General features: G+C 47.9%; 1 protein-coding gene across 2 annotated transcripts in view; it reads right to left on the reverse strand.

The window, feature by feature from the left end:
* The window catches only part of PHF2 (PHD finger protein 2), a 54,122-nt gene that overhangs the window by 26,155 nt on the left and 13,922 nt on the right, over positions 1-14,045 (reverse strand). For both annotated transcript variants that reach the window (XM_053989510.1, XM_053989509.1), the window contains exon 2: positions 4,190-4,275. In XM_053989510.1, coding sequence (XP_053845485.1) covers positions 4,190-4,275 — 86 coding nt within the window. The remainder of the gene's footprint in view (positions 1-4,189; positions 4,276-14,045) is intronic.

A 14,045-nucleotide genomic window follows, 5' to 3' on the forward strand; every position in this document is an offset into this window, starting at 1 on the left:
TCCACATCTGAATCCACACCACGAGTGTACTGATTGCACTCGCACTGAGTGCAAGTCCCAGGGAAAGAGGTGTCACTTGCCACAGGAAAATTAAAGAGCTTAAGCACGTTCCTTTATTACACTCCAGATAGCACAGAGCGTTGGGAAATGAAGGCAACAGATCAGTGCTGAATTAACAAATTCACTGCAACTCTCCCAAAACCTCCAGGGAGTTCTTTGCCTCAGCACCAAGAGCTGGCAGGCATCCACCTTTCCCATGAACCTCCCCATCCAGCTCTCCCATCCAGCTCTCCCATTCAGCCCTCCTGCAGAGGCAGCCTGGATTCCTCACCCCAGAGCATTCCTCAGGAGGGGCTGTCTCCTGGATGGCAGCTGGAGTCCATTACACTGCATCAAACACTTGACCCTTGGCCATTTTCAGGCACACTTTCTATATTTTATCTTTGCCTTGAACACCACAGTAAGGACTAAAGACTTATTCTCATGTGCAAGATCCCAGCTTGGGCCAGAAAAGCTACTTTTTTGTAATTTACCACAGATTTATTTTTCTGCAGATCTTTCTGATACAAATTTAACCTTTGGGAAGTCCAACATGGGAAAAAGGGAATAAATTTTTACAAAAACTGTATCTCAAAATGAGTAATTCACAGGTATGCATATATTATTTCAAACCTATTTGTGTAGAAGGGATCATCAACTTGAATTCTCAGGAAGAATGAAAGGGTGGTCAAGCATGGGACAGGGCTGCCCAGGGAGGGGTGGAGTCCCCATACCTGGAAGTGCTCATGGAAGTCCCCATGCCCTGGAAGTGCTGGACATGGCACTCAGTGCTCTGGTCTTAACAAGCTGGTGATCAGTCACAGGTTGGACTAAGTGATCTTGGAGTTTTTCCCAACCTAAATGACTGCTTGACTTCAAAGCCCGTCTTGTTCCAGCCATGACCAGGGTGCTTCTCTAGAGCAGAGATACCCAGGAGCACCCTGTGAGCTCTCTACTGATCAGCACCAAAGGTTGTAAGTACTTAAAGCCAGCCACAGCCTTTGGCTCACTCACAGCTCTGTAACTCCACTGAATCCAAAGGATTTCTCCTGATTTTCACTGTGGCAAATGAGGCAGCAATCAAACTCAGCATTTCAGACTGTGTTATGAAAATGAGCCAAGCCTGCCCAAATGAAGCCCTTACATTTTATTGAAATTATGTCAGAATATGTTGGATGAATATGGATGATTTTTCCCAAAGAGAAGTCCCTACACATTTCATTAAGCAGGGATGGCTTAAAATGCCATGTGACAGGAAGCAATCTTCTGAGAGCAGCCACTCACCACAGTGGTAAAGTGGAAAAATGTAAGGAGAGGAAAATTATTTTTAAATTTGACATCTGGAAAACATATCTGGTAGAAGGTGAGCTCCAGAAATACACTTATATTTTTAAATCCAGACAAGTCGCATAACAGACAATTGGTGTCTGTGTTTCCCTTTGCTAGTCTCACAATAATTAAATCCTACCAGTGAACTACTGGCGCTGGAACAACTCCTGCTCTTTTATTACAGAGCTGATAGTGCTGGATAATGGATCTGAACAGATTCTGGAGCAGTTAACAAGCAAAGGAAGCAATCTCCCAGCAGTGCCCAAGCCCTGCAACAGGACATTCTCCATGCAAATTCCAGCAGATGGAATTCACCAGCCAAGCAGCTCCCTCCTTCACTTCTTCCAGCTTTTAACTCCCCTGGCCTGGTGTACCCTGCAAGGATGGGCTAGAGTAGAACAGCCTCCTTTTCCCACAGAATCCACGATTCTACATATTAGCAGGGAAAATTACTATGCAGCTTGTGTCCATGTCACCAAAACTCAAGGTAAGGATAGCAATGATTTATATTTAAATAAATTTTTTGCACTTCACTTCTTTGATGATTGGTGTTGCATCTCATTAAACTGCCTATGCTGTAAAAGGGAGAAAAGGAAGTGTCCTTGCTGTCCTACAGAACGGATGTTGGTCTGCATTCCCTCCATACTGCATCCCCAGAGGGAAGAGGGTCAAGGGACACTTTCTGAGACCACAGCTGCAGAGCTGCCCTAGATCTGCAGGCTGCAACACCAGAAGGACATGGAGCTGTTGGAGAGATCCAGAGGAGGCCCTGGAGCTGCTCTGAGGGCTGGAGCCCCTCTGCTCTGGAGCCAGCCTGGCAGAGCTGGGGGTGCTCACCTGGAGAGGAGAAGGATCCAGGGAGAGCTCAGAGCCCCTTCCAGGGCCTAAAGCACCTCCAGGAGAGCTGGAGAGGGACTGGGGACAAGGGATGGAGGGACAGGACACAGGGAATAGCTTCCCAGAGGGCAGGGATGGATGGGATATGGGGAAGAAATTGTTCCCTGTGAGGGTGGGCAGGCCCTGGCACAGGGTGCCCAGAGCAGCTGTGGCTGCCCCTGGATCCCTGGCAGTGCCCAAGGCCAGGTTGAACAGGGCTTGGAGCAGCCTGGGATAGTGGAAGGTGTCCCTGCCATGGCAGGGGCTGGAACTGTGCTCCAGCAGCACTCTCTGCTGGGCTGAATGCTCTCTGGGACACATCAGTGGAATTTTATTTGGATAAAAATAACTGGATACACAGAAACCTTTTAAAAAGCATCAGAATGTTGTTGTCAATTCAACTCTCCTCATCATAACTGGTATATTAAACCTGCAATCTTTTTATCAAAACTGCCATGTCTGAATTCTAGGATGACGCACCCCAGTTTTTATGGAACTGATATTCAATTCCTGATTATAGGGTTTTGCCTTGCCCTGAAAAGTAGGTGTCTTTCATAATTTATAATTTTTTTAAAAAGTGAAAGAAATCAAAGTATCAGACCCATCTCAATGTTATGCACTGACAGACTCAGAGGGTGGAGATCCTGTGCTGCTTCTTCCCTCCTGGGTTAGGAACAGTCTGGGAGAGCCTGTAAACACTCCCCCACCCCTCCAATCCCAAGTCATTCACTTCAAAATGATTTGTGGTTATTTGTGTAACCAAGAAAACAAAACAGTAGAAAAGCTGATCCTTTCAAACCACAATATTTTGTAGGGACATACTGATTTTGTTAAGTCTTTCAAAACCAACCCCCCAATGGGGATTTTGCCAGCTTCTCAGTTGGATCCTCTGGGAGACAGGAGCAGCTGCAGGTCATTCAGGTTTACAGTTCACATTTGATTTTTAAAAAATCACAGTGAAAATACAATTCTATTTTTTGCCCACAAAACAAACACTTCAGACTCCAGCCCATTCCCACTAGAAATTTCTTAAACTTTAACAATTAAGGAAATACAGAAATAATTGCTTGGGTTAAAAATTCTGAATTTTAACACAACAGGAGTCACTTTCCAGTCATCCCTTATTTCACAGTAAATAAAAGGTCATAAGGATTCCCTCAGCTCCAGCAGATGAGCGTGGTGCTCTTCCTCTGCAGGATGCCCTCAGGTTGCAGAGCAGCAGGATCCTCTTTGGCACTGTTGTTTATTTATAATAACTGGTTTTCAAGCAAAGCATTTCATCTTTCACAGGGATTGGTTTCTTTTCTTTTTTTTTCTCCATTGTATAATAGAAAGAATTTGTGAATTAATCTGACCAAAGCAAACACATCCCACGATTCCTTCCCAGACAAAACTCCCACTGAGATCAACTGTCACTTTTGCTCGGGAGAATCTTTTTCCTGTGAAAGAACTGCAAGAACTGGCACCCTCAGTGTATCCTACAATTTTGACTGACATTGAAATCGTTGCAATTCTATATCCAGGCCAAGCACAACAAACTGCTTCTTACTCTTCTCATCTGCAGACAGAAGACTCCATGTAGGTTCCAAAACTCCCTCTATTAGCACTTAGCTGCCTCCACAGGGTTTTTCTAGCCCACATTACTGAGTGTGGGCACAATTCAACCAAGGAAGGACACTCAGTTTTTTGTGGGGCCAGGGACTGCAGTTTTCCAGGTAAGTGTCTGTACGAGCTCACACAGGTGCCTAAGGCTGCAGCAAAAGCTCCGTGATCCAACCTGCAGCTTCCTCCCACTAACATCTTTCTTCACCTTCTGGTTTGAATTCCAGTATTAATGGCATGATACTGAGGTGTGCCTTTTGTAATGACCAAAACAAAAAGCTCCTGTTGTTCAAACACCCCCACCCTGCTGTGTGTCGGGGACTGGCTGCACGAGGGTACTTACAGGTTGACTTTCCGTGGGTTTTCTCACAATTTGGACAATGATAGATGTCAATATCTGGTGCCTCTTCTTCTTCCACACCAACACAGCTGGAACACAAGAAGGTAAATCTGACATTAGCCCCACCATGCCCAAGCATACCATTAATGATGACAGCTCCATGTGTTTGCCATGCAGCTGCACTGACCAGCAGCACCCTGCCCAAACGAGCTTTGGGGCCGTGTACACTGATACAGACTGGGTTTTTGTAGCCTACATTCCTGAGGGCTTGCTCCAAAAGCTGCCAGCCAGAAGCCCACCCAGTAGCCCACTGTGGAACTCCATGAAAATGTGACAGAGAGACCCACAGATTTTTTTTTTTTTCCAAGGAGACTATTTTGCACCTGCACAGAGGTCTCCCAGTACCATCCCACATACACCTGATTAACAAAACACACCTTCACAAAACATGTGTGGGCAGGTGTGAAATACCAAAGGGATCTTGGCAAGGGATACCATGTGCACAACTTCCATAGGTCTCACCTCTGCTGCAATGTAGGAAGATGAGGAGGTGAAGCAGACACCCAGCTCAGCACTCCTGGCTGTGCCAGAATGTCACTGAGGTGGGTTTGGATGGGACACACCAGCAGCAGCCCTGGGCATGCCCATGGACAATCCTGTGGGAGCACAGGGCTGGGGAGGAGCCAAGCACACAGCTAAGCATTGAAGCACCCAAGACAAGAAGTCTGCACAGTCCAAGTGCCAAGCAGCCAGCCAAAGAAGCCAGGTCCAGCACTGTCCTGACCACAGAGGAAGGGCAAAGGAGACTCTGCTCCTGCTGCTCCTCCTGCTGTCAGCAGCCCAGGCTGCAAGACACCACACAGGGAAAAGAGTTCAGTGGAGTGCTGTGGGATTCATCCCTGGCGCCTTGGCTCCGTGGGAGCCAGATCACCAGAGGCAAGATCACCAGAGGCATCAGAGGCACCAGAAGCATCAGAGGCACCTTGAGCTCCAGCACAAGAAAGGCTGGATCACACTGTGCCAAGAGCTCTCCTGGGCTTTCTCAACTTCATCTCCTGAAATGCCTCCCCAGTGCTCTGCAGGGAACAGGGAACAGGGAGCAGGGAGCAGGAAACAGAGCACCTCAGTGCTCCTCAGCTGGCAGAGAACATCAACACTGCTTTTCTGCCAGGGAAAAGGTATGGGCAGGGGTCATGCAGTGCCACCTCCATGCACAAGGCCACATTCTGCCTCCTGGCATTCCCCAGCAGGGCTGAGCACTGACGGGTGCAGGAGTTTGGAGTTTATAGCTCCTGTTTCCGCCCAGAGGAAACAGAGCAGAGGATGGCTGCTCCATCCCAAAGGCCAGGCAGCGGTTCTACCAAGGACCTCGCAGAACCTCTCAGATCATTCTCACTCCATTCAAGCTCTGCAGGACACCAGCGTGTCCACAAATTGGTTCAGCAATGGGAGAAATTCATACAGGGTGGACACACCAGCAGCACCTGGTGCTGATCCAGAAGCAGGAAGGCCATGACCTGGGTGCTGATAAAGGAGGATAACACACAATCCTGTGCCCACCCTTCCCATGAGAGTCCCTGGACCCACTCCCTAAGGGCTCTGGGTGCCCCTGGCAGGGTGCAGGTGTCCAAGAACCAACAGAAACATACCTGGGGCAGGGGAGCAGCTGTTAAAATGCACTGTGAGCCCCCATTGCCAGAGGTGGTTTTGAACCCCCTGCTGACCCCAAGGCCCACGGTGGTGCACGTCACCATGGCAAACCACAGACACACCTGCTGCTGGAGAACAGCAGCAACAAAATCAAGGCTGCAACCATGCTGGGAAAGGCCAAACTAGCTAAGATACAGCAACACATCCTTTTTCTTACCATTGTAACTGTTGTGTCAAAATAAGACCCTGCCAGAAACCTTGGTGGGTATGGTGCCCCTGTTGCAACTGTCAATGTGGGACCCAGCTCCCTTCAAAACAAAGAGCCCAGGGTGACAGAAGCTCTGCAACTAAAGCCAGAGACACTCTCATCTCTGAAGCCAGACTGGGAACAGAAATCATTATTTTGGAATTGTGTCAAAGCAACTGCAGATTTGGCTGATTTTTTTCATTAAACAGTTACTTGAAAAAATACAAAATTATTGTGTGTTCCTGGGAAGCCAGCATACAAAACTGAAGTTTGCCGACAGGAAAAATCACCATCACAACGATCCAGTCCTCAGAATCCTGTACATATATAGAGAAAAATATCAGATTGGTAGAAAACACCAGAAAAAATGGTAGAAAAACAGTAGATTAATCAGTAGAAAATTTAAACAAATCTTGGTAGATTAGAGCCCGTGTAAGAGAATGTAGAAGATTCCTCTACCCACAAAGCTGTGTCAGCTGCTTTTGCCACTGGATTCAGCTGGCTAAGCTCAGTAAAGGTATAGATTAGGCTCTCTGCAAGAGAGCTAATATATTTAGCTAATATATTTAGCTAAAGTAAGGAGATGAGACCCTTGGCACGGGATGGGAGGGGGTTTGAGGGGGTTTGAGCAGCTGTGGCACAGGGCAGTGGCTGCAGCATGGTGGAAGCCATTGTTCTGAGAGAGTCAAACATCTGAGAGAACAACACAGAGAAGTAAAAATAACTGACCTCAAACTCCAGCGGGCCCCTACAAGACACAGTCAACTTTTCCAACTACAGCATGGCTGTAGCATGGAATAAGGTTTGGCCACTTACAGCTGCTCACAGAGAGAAGCTGCTGCCCTCTCTGTGTGGGAAACCAGGAGTGTGAACTGTCCAAGGGATCCCTCAGCTGAACTGCCTTGGGAGATCAGGAACCAAAACACCAACCCACTCCAGGCTGTGCTGCTCCTCTCAGCCAGCAGAACTGGGTTCTCCAGGCACTGCCACCAGCAAGACTGTTGGTGGCTTCCACATGGATATAGGCACAGGAAACCAAATTCCCACCAAAAGTTAAAGCCAGACTGCCAGACAGCCCCAGGCAACCATTCCTGCCAGCAGAGGAACAAGATTTTCCCGCTGCCTGTGCTGGGTTTACAGAGCAAGATTTGGGTAGCAAGGGGCTGTGACTGACCCTTGGGTCGGTCGGAGCATTTCCACCTGGGAATAAAAAGCAGAAGGGGACTGCCAGCTGTGGTAAAAGCCAGGGCCCAGTTCTGAAGCATCTTCTACCCAAATTACTGTTTTTTCTCAGGGTGGTTAATTACCAATAATACAGAATCAAAGCAGAAGAAAACCAAGTCATCTACGGTGACTGAACAGTGGTGTTCTCCCCCTCAGCCCCTGAACTGCAGCACAAATGGCACTCTGTGGCTGGCATCGATCGGTTTTTCCCATGAGAACACTCACTTTGGTCCCTCCAGATTATTTTCTCAGCCACATTTGCCCAAGAGAAACAAACATCAAAAAAAAGCATTGGAAAATGATCAGATGGGTCTAAAGGCAGTTGGCATGGGATCACAGCCAGTGCTTGATCACCAGTGATGTGCCTGGGATCTGGGCAGTGTGTTTGGGATCCGGGCAGTGTGTGTGGGATCCAGGCAGTGTGTGTGGGATCCGGGCAGTGTGTGTGGGATCCGGGCAGTGTGTTTGGGATCAGGCAGTGTGTGTGGGATCCAGCAGCGTGTGTGGGATCCAGGCAGTGTGTTTGGGATCCGGGCAGTGTGTGTGGGATCCGGGCAGTGTGTTTGGGATCCGGGCAGTGTGTGTGGGATCCAGGCAGTGTGTGTGGGATCCAGGCAGTGTGTGTGGGATCCAGGCAGTGTGTGTGGGATCCAGGCAGTGTGTTTGGGATCCGGGCAGTGTGTTTGGGATCCGGGCAGTGTGTGTGGGATCCAGCAGCGTGTGTGGGATCCAGGCAGTGTGTTTGGGATCCGGGCAGTGTGTTTGGGATCAGGCAGTGTGTGTGGGATCCAGCAGCGTGTGTGGGATCCAGGCAGTGTGTTTGGGATCCGGGCAGTGTGTGTGGGATCCGGGCAGTGTGTGTGGGATCCGGGCAGCGTGCTCAGGAGCAGGATCCCACAGTATCAGTGTGGGACCTGGGTGCATTACCATTGTCAGGGAAGAACTGGGAAAAGCTCCCAGTTGCACTGTTGAGTTAGAAGGAAAAATTTTTTTGTTTGGTGTAGGACAGAATCACAAAGCCATAGAATTGTTTAGATTGCAAAAGCCCTCAAAGACCATTAAGTTCAACCATTCCCCAGCACTGCCAAGGCCACTACTAACCCATGTCCCTGATAGCCACATCCACAGGGCTGTTAAATCCCTCCAGGGATGGGGACTCCAGCACTGCCCTGGGCAGCTGTGCCAAGACTGGACAATTCTCTTGTTAGAGGAAACCCTTCCTAGACACCCCACAAAGCCCCGCACTTGCTGTGCCATGGCCACTAATGCCTGAGGGGCTGCAGCCATGCCAGCAGGAACTGGGGATGTACCTGCTGTGCGGGGCAGGGATGTGGGATGCTGGAGCAGCAGCCACCAACACCTCTCACAGCTCAAAAAATTTTCTTCCCAAACACAGCAAAGATGGTCTAAGAGAGTAATTGTCCTGCATCCAGGAATCTTGTTGGAACAATTTTAACCAACCTAATGGTTGATTTTTAAATGGTTATTAAGTGATTTAACTCATGTTGAGGCAGCATACAACTAATTTGATCATGAGATAAAAGGGAAATATTATTAAAAATGTATTTGAATTTCACCAAAACTGTTGTAGGGGAAAAATAATAATGACAAGTAAAGGCTTTGATATTGCAGCTGTTTAAGCTGATATCTCACCCACGTTACACAGACTTAAAGGAGAATAAGCACATTATAAGCTTTTGCAGTCAGAGGCTACAAATTACATTTTTATCAGAAACTCTGCCCTTTGCCACTTTAAAATTAAATTGCTTCTGTGTTGGCAGTGAAGAGATGTTCAAGTTTCAATATTCTGATAAAGTTAATCATTTTTTTTCTTATGCAGGCAACACTAATAAAAGGTGAGTAAACTAAACTGGTTTTATAGCATGAATGTTTCTGCCAACCTTGGGTTGTCATCTGCAGGGAGGTGATATTTTAAGTAGCTTCAGGAAAAAAAATAACTTACATAGTATCTGTTCTATCAAAACCATGTCACCTCCATTATCAACCAGAAGACAATATAGAAAAATATGAAAAATAAAATAAACAAGAAAAAGACTCTTAGATGGGGAAGAAAATCAAATCTAGGAAAACAGAAATAGAGCCAAAGAAAAAAATGGGCTAACATCCCTCCCCTCCCCTTCCCTTCCCCACCCCAACTCATGAGGACAAATCATCAAAGCCCCATGAAGCGCAGAAGAAGAACTCACAGCACTTTTGCAGGTCACAATTAGTGATTACCCTGAGCTCATCCCTATCCCTGAACAGCTGGCACTCCTCCGTGTGTCACCAATCACATGTTGCACAATAACGCTCTTCCTTAACAAGGTGTCATTTCATTCACTTCTGTAATTTGTACAGAAGACACCTGTCCAGTTCCAGGAGCCTCTACCACCTGGACAAAGCCATAGGTGCTGCAGAAAAGCAGCACTGCCCAGCAATGGAGAGGCTCACAATTCATGTTTTGATGCCAGGCCAATGCTCATTGTCCATCCCAGCATCCAGAAATGCAACAGCTAACACTGTGAGCACAAGAGAACTTAATAAAAGACAAAAAAGGGGAAAGAGGGAGGCCATTTTGAGAGCAAGTAAATGAGTTGTTCCACGGGTTCATGTCTTCTGGGCTGTTTTCCTGGTGGCTTTACGGGGGGAACTCTGACCAGAGCTCTCTCCTGTGTGCTCTCCAGTATCTCCAGAGCAAAAAAACAAGCCCTTTCCTAAGTAGAAGGATTTGTCTCTTCTAATCAGTCACATGTTTTCATGAAACAGAGATTTTGGAGAGATGAAGCCTGCTGTCAGCTAGGGTTAAAGCAGAGCAGTGAGCTCAGGAGTCATTCAGGAGAACAGGGACAGACGTTGGTGTCACTTCAGCAGGAGACCCAAGACCAAGGACAGCAGAAGGAACCCACGTGCTGGTGTGGGCACGGGGTGAGGGTCCCCTGCATGGACATCTTTAATTAAGGCCTAAATGAAAGAGAACTCGAGCTGTGCTCGACAACCAGGATTTCACATCACCTCTCTTTTGCTCACAGAAACACAAATGTGGAGAGAAAGGGATGGGGAAAGGGAAAAGGGAAAAGGGAAAAAGAAGAAGGGAAAAGGGAAAAGAAAAGGGCAAAGGCCTCCTCTTGCAAACTGAACAGCATCTGCGCAGTCCCTGGAAGGAGCCCAGCAGCTTCAGCAACACCTGAATGCAGGGACAGGGACAATCCTCACCACTTATCAGATTGCTTGGACTGCTTTTCATCCCAGGAAATGAGCTCAGCTTTTTGACTCAGTTATCCCCTGCAGGCAGCAGCACTACCAACACCTCGAGGCTGCTGTTGTAGAATGGACAAACACTCATTTCAGTGCTTTGAAAATGCCCAGCTCTGGGCAAGTGGGCATTTGCTGTGGCTATGCTGCCTACACAGAGAGCTTTCAGAGGCTTCATAAAATCATGGAATATCCTCAGCTCAAAGGATCCACAAGGATCATGGAGTCCAACCTCTGTCCCTGCACAGACACCCCACCAACCTCACCCCGGGCATCCCTGGCAGCGTTGTCCAAAGGCTCCTGGAGCTCTGGCAGCCTCGGGGCCGTGCCCATTCCCTGGGGAGCCAGGGCAGTGCCCAGCACCCTCTGGGGGAAGAACCTTTCTCTGAGATCCACCCTAATCCTCCCTGACACAGCTCCAGCCGTTCTCTTGAGTCACCAGAGACTCAGAGCCTCCAAGTAAGTAAGGAGATATTTGTGAGGGTTGCAGGGGCCTGTGCAAGTCTGCACTGCTCTAAGGGCTCTTAGGCTGGTACATAACTCTCACTGCCATCACTTGAATTCCACCAGTGAAACATTGTTCAGGATGACCAAGGTTTTTAAGGAGCCAGTAGAATCATCCATCTCCTGTGTGTGTTGAAATCAACACCTGTGAAGACAATCTGACAGTGCTCCTTCAAACCAAGCAGTTCTGACATCAGCATGAGATAAAAGGACAGCAGCAGAGATGTGCATCCACCACAACATTCCAGATCCACCGAGACAACTGTGATGTCTTCCTTCCATCCTTAGTTCTGGGCCTTGGGGAACCACTGTGGTTATTTCTGGGGCTGATGAGAGGAAGCCTGGTCTTGAATCAAAAACTGAGACCAAAACAAAACCAAGGTCCACTTGCAAGACAAGACAGGAGCCTTGGACTGGGGCTCCTCAAGGGAAGCTGTGCCCCAGTTGGAGCGATGCCCACAGCAGCAGGGCACTGTCCTTTCCAAACCACATCTGCTGCAGGTCCCTGAGCCAGATACACCAAGGTATGGCTGGTGACTGTGCTTTGCCTTGCTATAAATAATAAGGTTTCATTTCCTTCACAGAGCTTTTGATTTGTTTCCTTTGGGAAACTCACGGGTTATAATGGCATTAATTCCTATTTGCCAACCTTGTCCTTAGAAATGAGGATCATCATTAAATGAATGTTAAGCGAAGAGCACTATAATTAGGAGAGATTTAAAATGCAGTGTGCCTAAATCAGACACTGCCCAAGATGTTATCTTTTTTATTAAGATATAATTTGAAGGGGAATTACTGCTTAGTTTAGAATGCATTACATTTTCCAACAACCTCTTCTCACTAAGGGAATGTACAGAGCAAGGAAATACACCCTGCTTCAGAAGTGAAGCCCAGCTCTCCTGATCCCTACTGCTGGCAGATTACTCTCTTATGAAACACATGTGGCTGAAAAGTGCTGGATGAGACTCTTTTCCCCCTAATTATTTTATGTCAACTCAAAATTCTATTCAATCTTGCTGTCATATAATTTAAAATAATTAAAGACTTAGAGACTTACCCCAACAAACAATCACACAATTCCAGCTGACTGAAATGCCTGTCATCTCAATGACCTCAGAGGCAACACCTTGATGAGGTGAACACCTTCACCACTGACTAGGGAGAATGCCTCATGCCGTTTTTTGCACAGTAACATATCACTTGCCCTATCCCGTGGCAGTGCCGGCCCCATCCTCTGCCATGTGAAGGACCTGAGCTGGGCACAGGACATCTGTGGACCCACTACTGTGCCAAGGTGCTGCTGCTGCTGAAAACTGAGCTCAGCCTGTTCAGCAGAGAAGCTGCTCAGCCCTGTGTGATTACAGCTGCCCTGATGTTTGTTCTCCTCCTTCTCATCACTGGGTTTCCCAAAAGCAGATGGGAAATAAGCCAAGAGGGAGGGAACCAGAGAAAGAGTGGCAAAAAGCAGGAATAAATCAAAATTGAAGGAAAAAAATTGCCAAGCTCAATTTCAAGGTCTCAAATTCTTGACCCAAAAGGTCAAGAAGTCCATTAAACAAACAGAACAAAAAAAAACTCTCCTCTCAAAATCATTCTGTTAGTTTTTGTTTATTCCTTATGTAACTTCACTGAAAGAAGTGGCACTGGTCCACAAAGGAATCTGGCCACATCCAAAACTTTTTTCAGGCAGGGTGGCCATATTGCAACTGCAGGGAGCAAGAAGGGCTCATCCCAGCCTGGGAGCAGGGGAGGTGACAAAGCAGACAACACCATTGTGCAGGCCCTCCACAGCACCCCAGTGCGTCCCAGCCCAGCCCCAAAGGGTGCAGCGAGGATGATGGAGCTCCCACCTCAAGGGCTGAACCAACAGGCTGCAGGTGTGAAAAATGAACTGGTCTGCACATGTCTTGTCTCTGCATTTTCTTCCTCTCTCCCACTCCTTTCATCAATCACCCTCTGTTCTCTGTGTATGGTTTCTATTTCATCTTCAACTGATGTGCAGGTGTCAGCCAGAACCACAGAGCCAGCAGAGTTGTGACACCCATCCCACTCGGCATGACACCATCCACACAGCCCTGCTCTGCTGCCACACAGCTTCAAACAGATACACCTGAGCAGACACTCTGCATTCTACAGAATTCAGAAACAAAGCCAATGAGTGGGCAGCACATGTCCCGGCTCCCCCTGCACAGCCACAGCCAGATGCAGTGCAGGGGCCCTTCCCCACAGCTCATCTCCCCAGTCTGTGGCACTCAGCCCTATGACCAACACAGCAGCTCCTCCACCCATGACCCACACAGGACTCTTGGCCCAGCAGAATGACAGAATCACAGAATCATTTACATTGGAAAATAATCTGAAGGACATGGAGTCCAACCGTTCCCCAGAATTGCCAATGCCACCACTAATTAATGTCCCCGGGTGCCTCAAACCCTTTCTGCTCCATCCTACAGAAAGTAGCAGCTCCACACCCTGATGGAGTCCATAGCACTGGGGGTTGTTGCCACTTTGCTCCATGGACTAGCCTAACACTCACCTTACAGGCTCCATGTCCTCAGATCTGTCATCCTCACAGGACACTCCTAACCAAAGCCGCTGTAAGCAGAATAACCTCTCACATGGAGCTTCCCCATGGCTGAGATCTACATACAAATGGGGTGGACACCAAGGTTATCCAGTCCTGCTGAGGTCACTGAGAGCTTTACAGAGTTAAGGGCACTTGCAAGAGGAATCCTGCCCTGGGGCTCTGCCTCAGTGTAAATGCTGTGTCAGGTTTGTGGCCATACACCGGAAAGTGGACTCATGCATAAAATTGCCCTTTACCTTTCCTCCCTCTGGCTCCCAGCTCATCCCAGTCTGCACAGGCGACTCTCCAGATCCCTAAAAACCTCCTCTTCTATCTTCAAACATACTGCAAAACTTCTCTATGGAATTAGTGTTGGGCTGGTCAAATAAATCCTTGTTTATCTGCTGCACATAATT

Source organism: Vidua macroura, chromosome 13, assembly GCF_024509145.1.
Source record: "Vidua macroura isolate BioBank_ID:100142 chromosome 13, ASM2450914v1, whole genome shotgun sequence".
Taxonomy (NCBI): domain Eukaryota; kingdom Metazoa; phylum Chordata; class Aves; order Passeriformes; family Viduidae; genus Vidua; species Vidua macroura.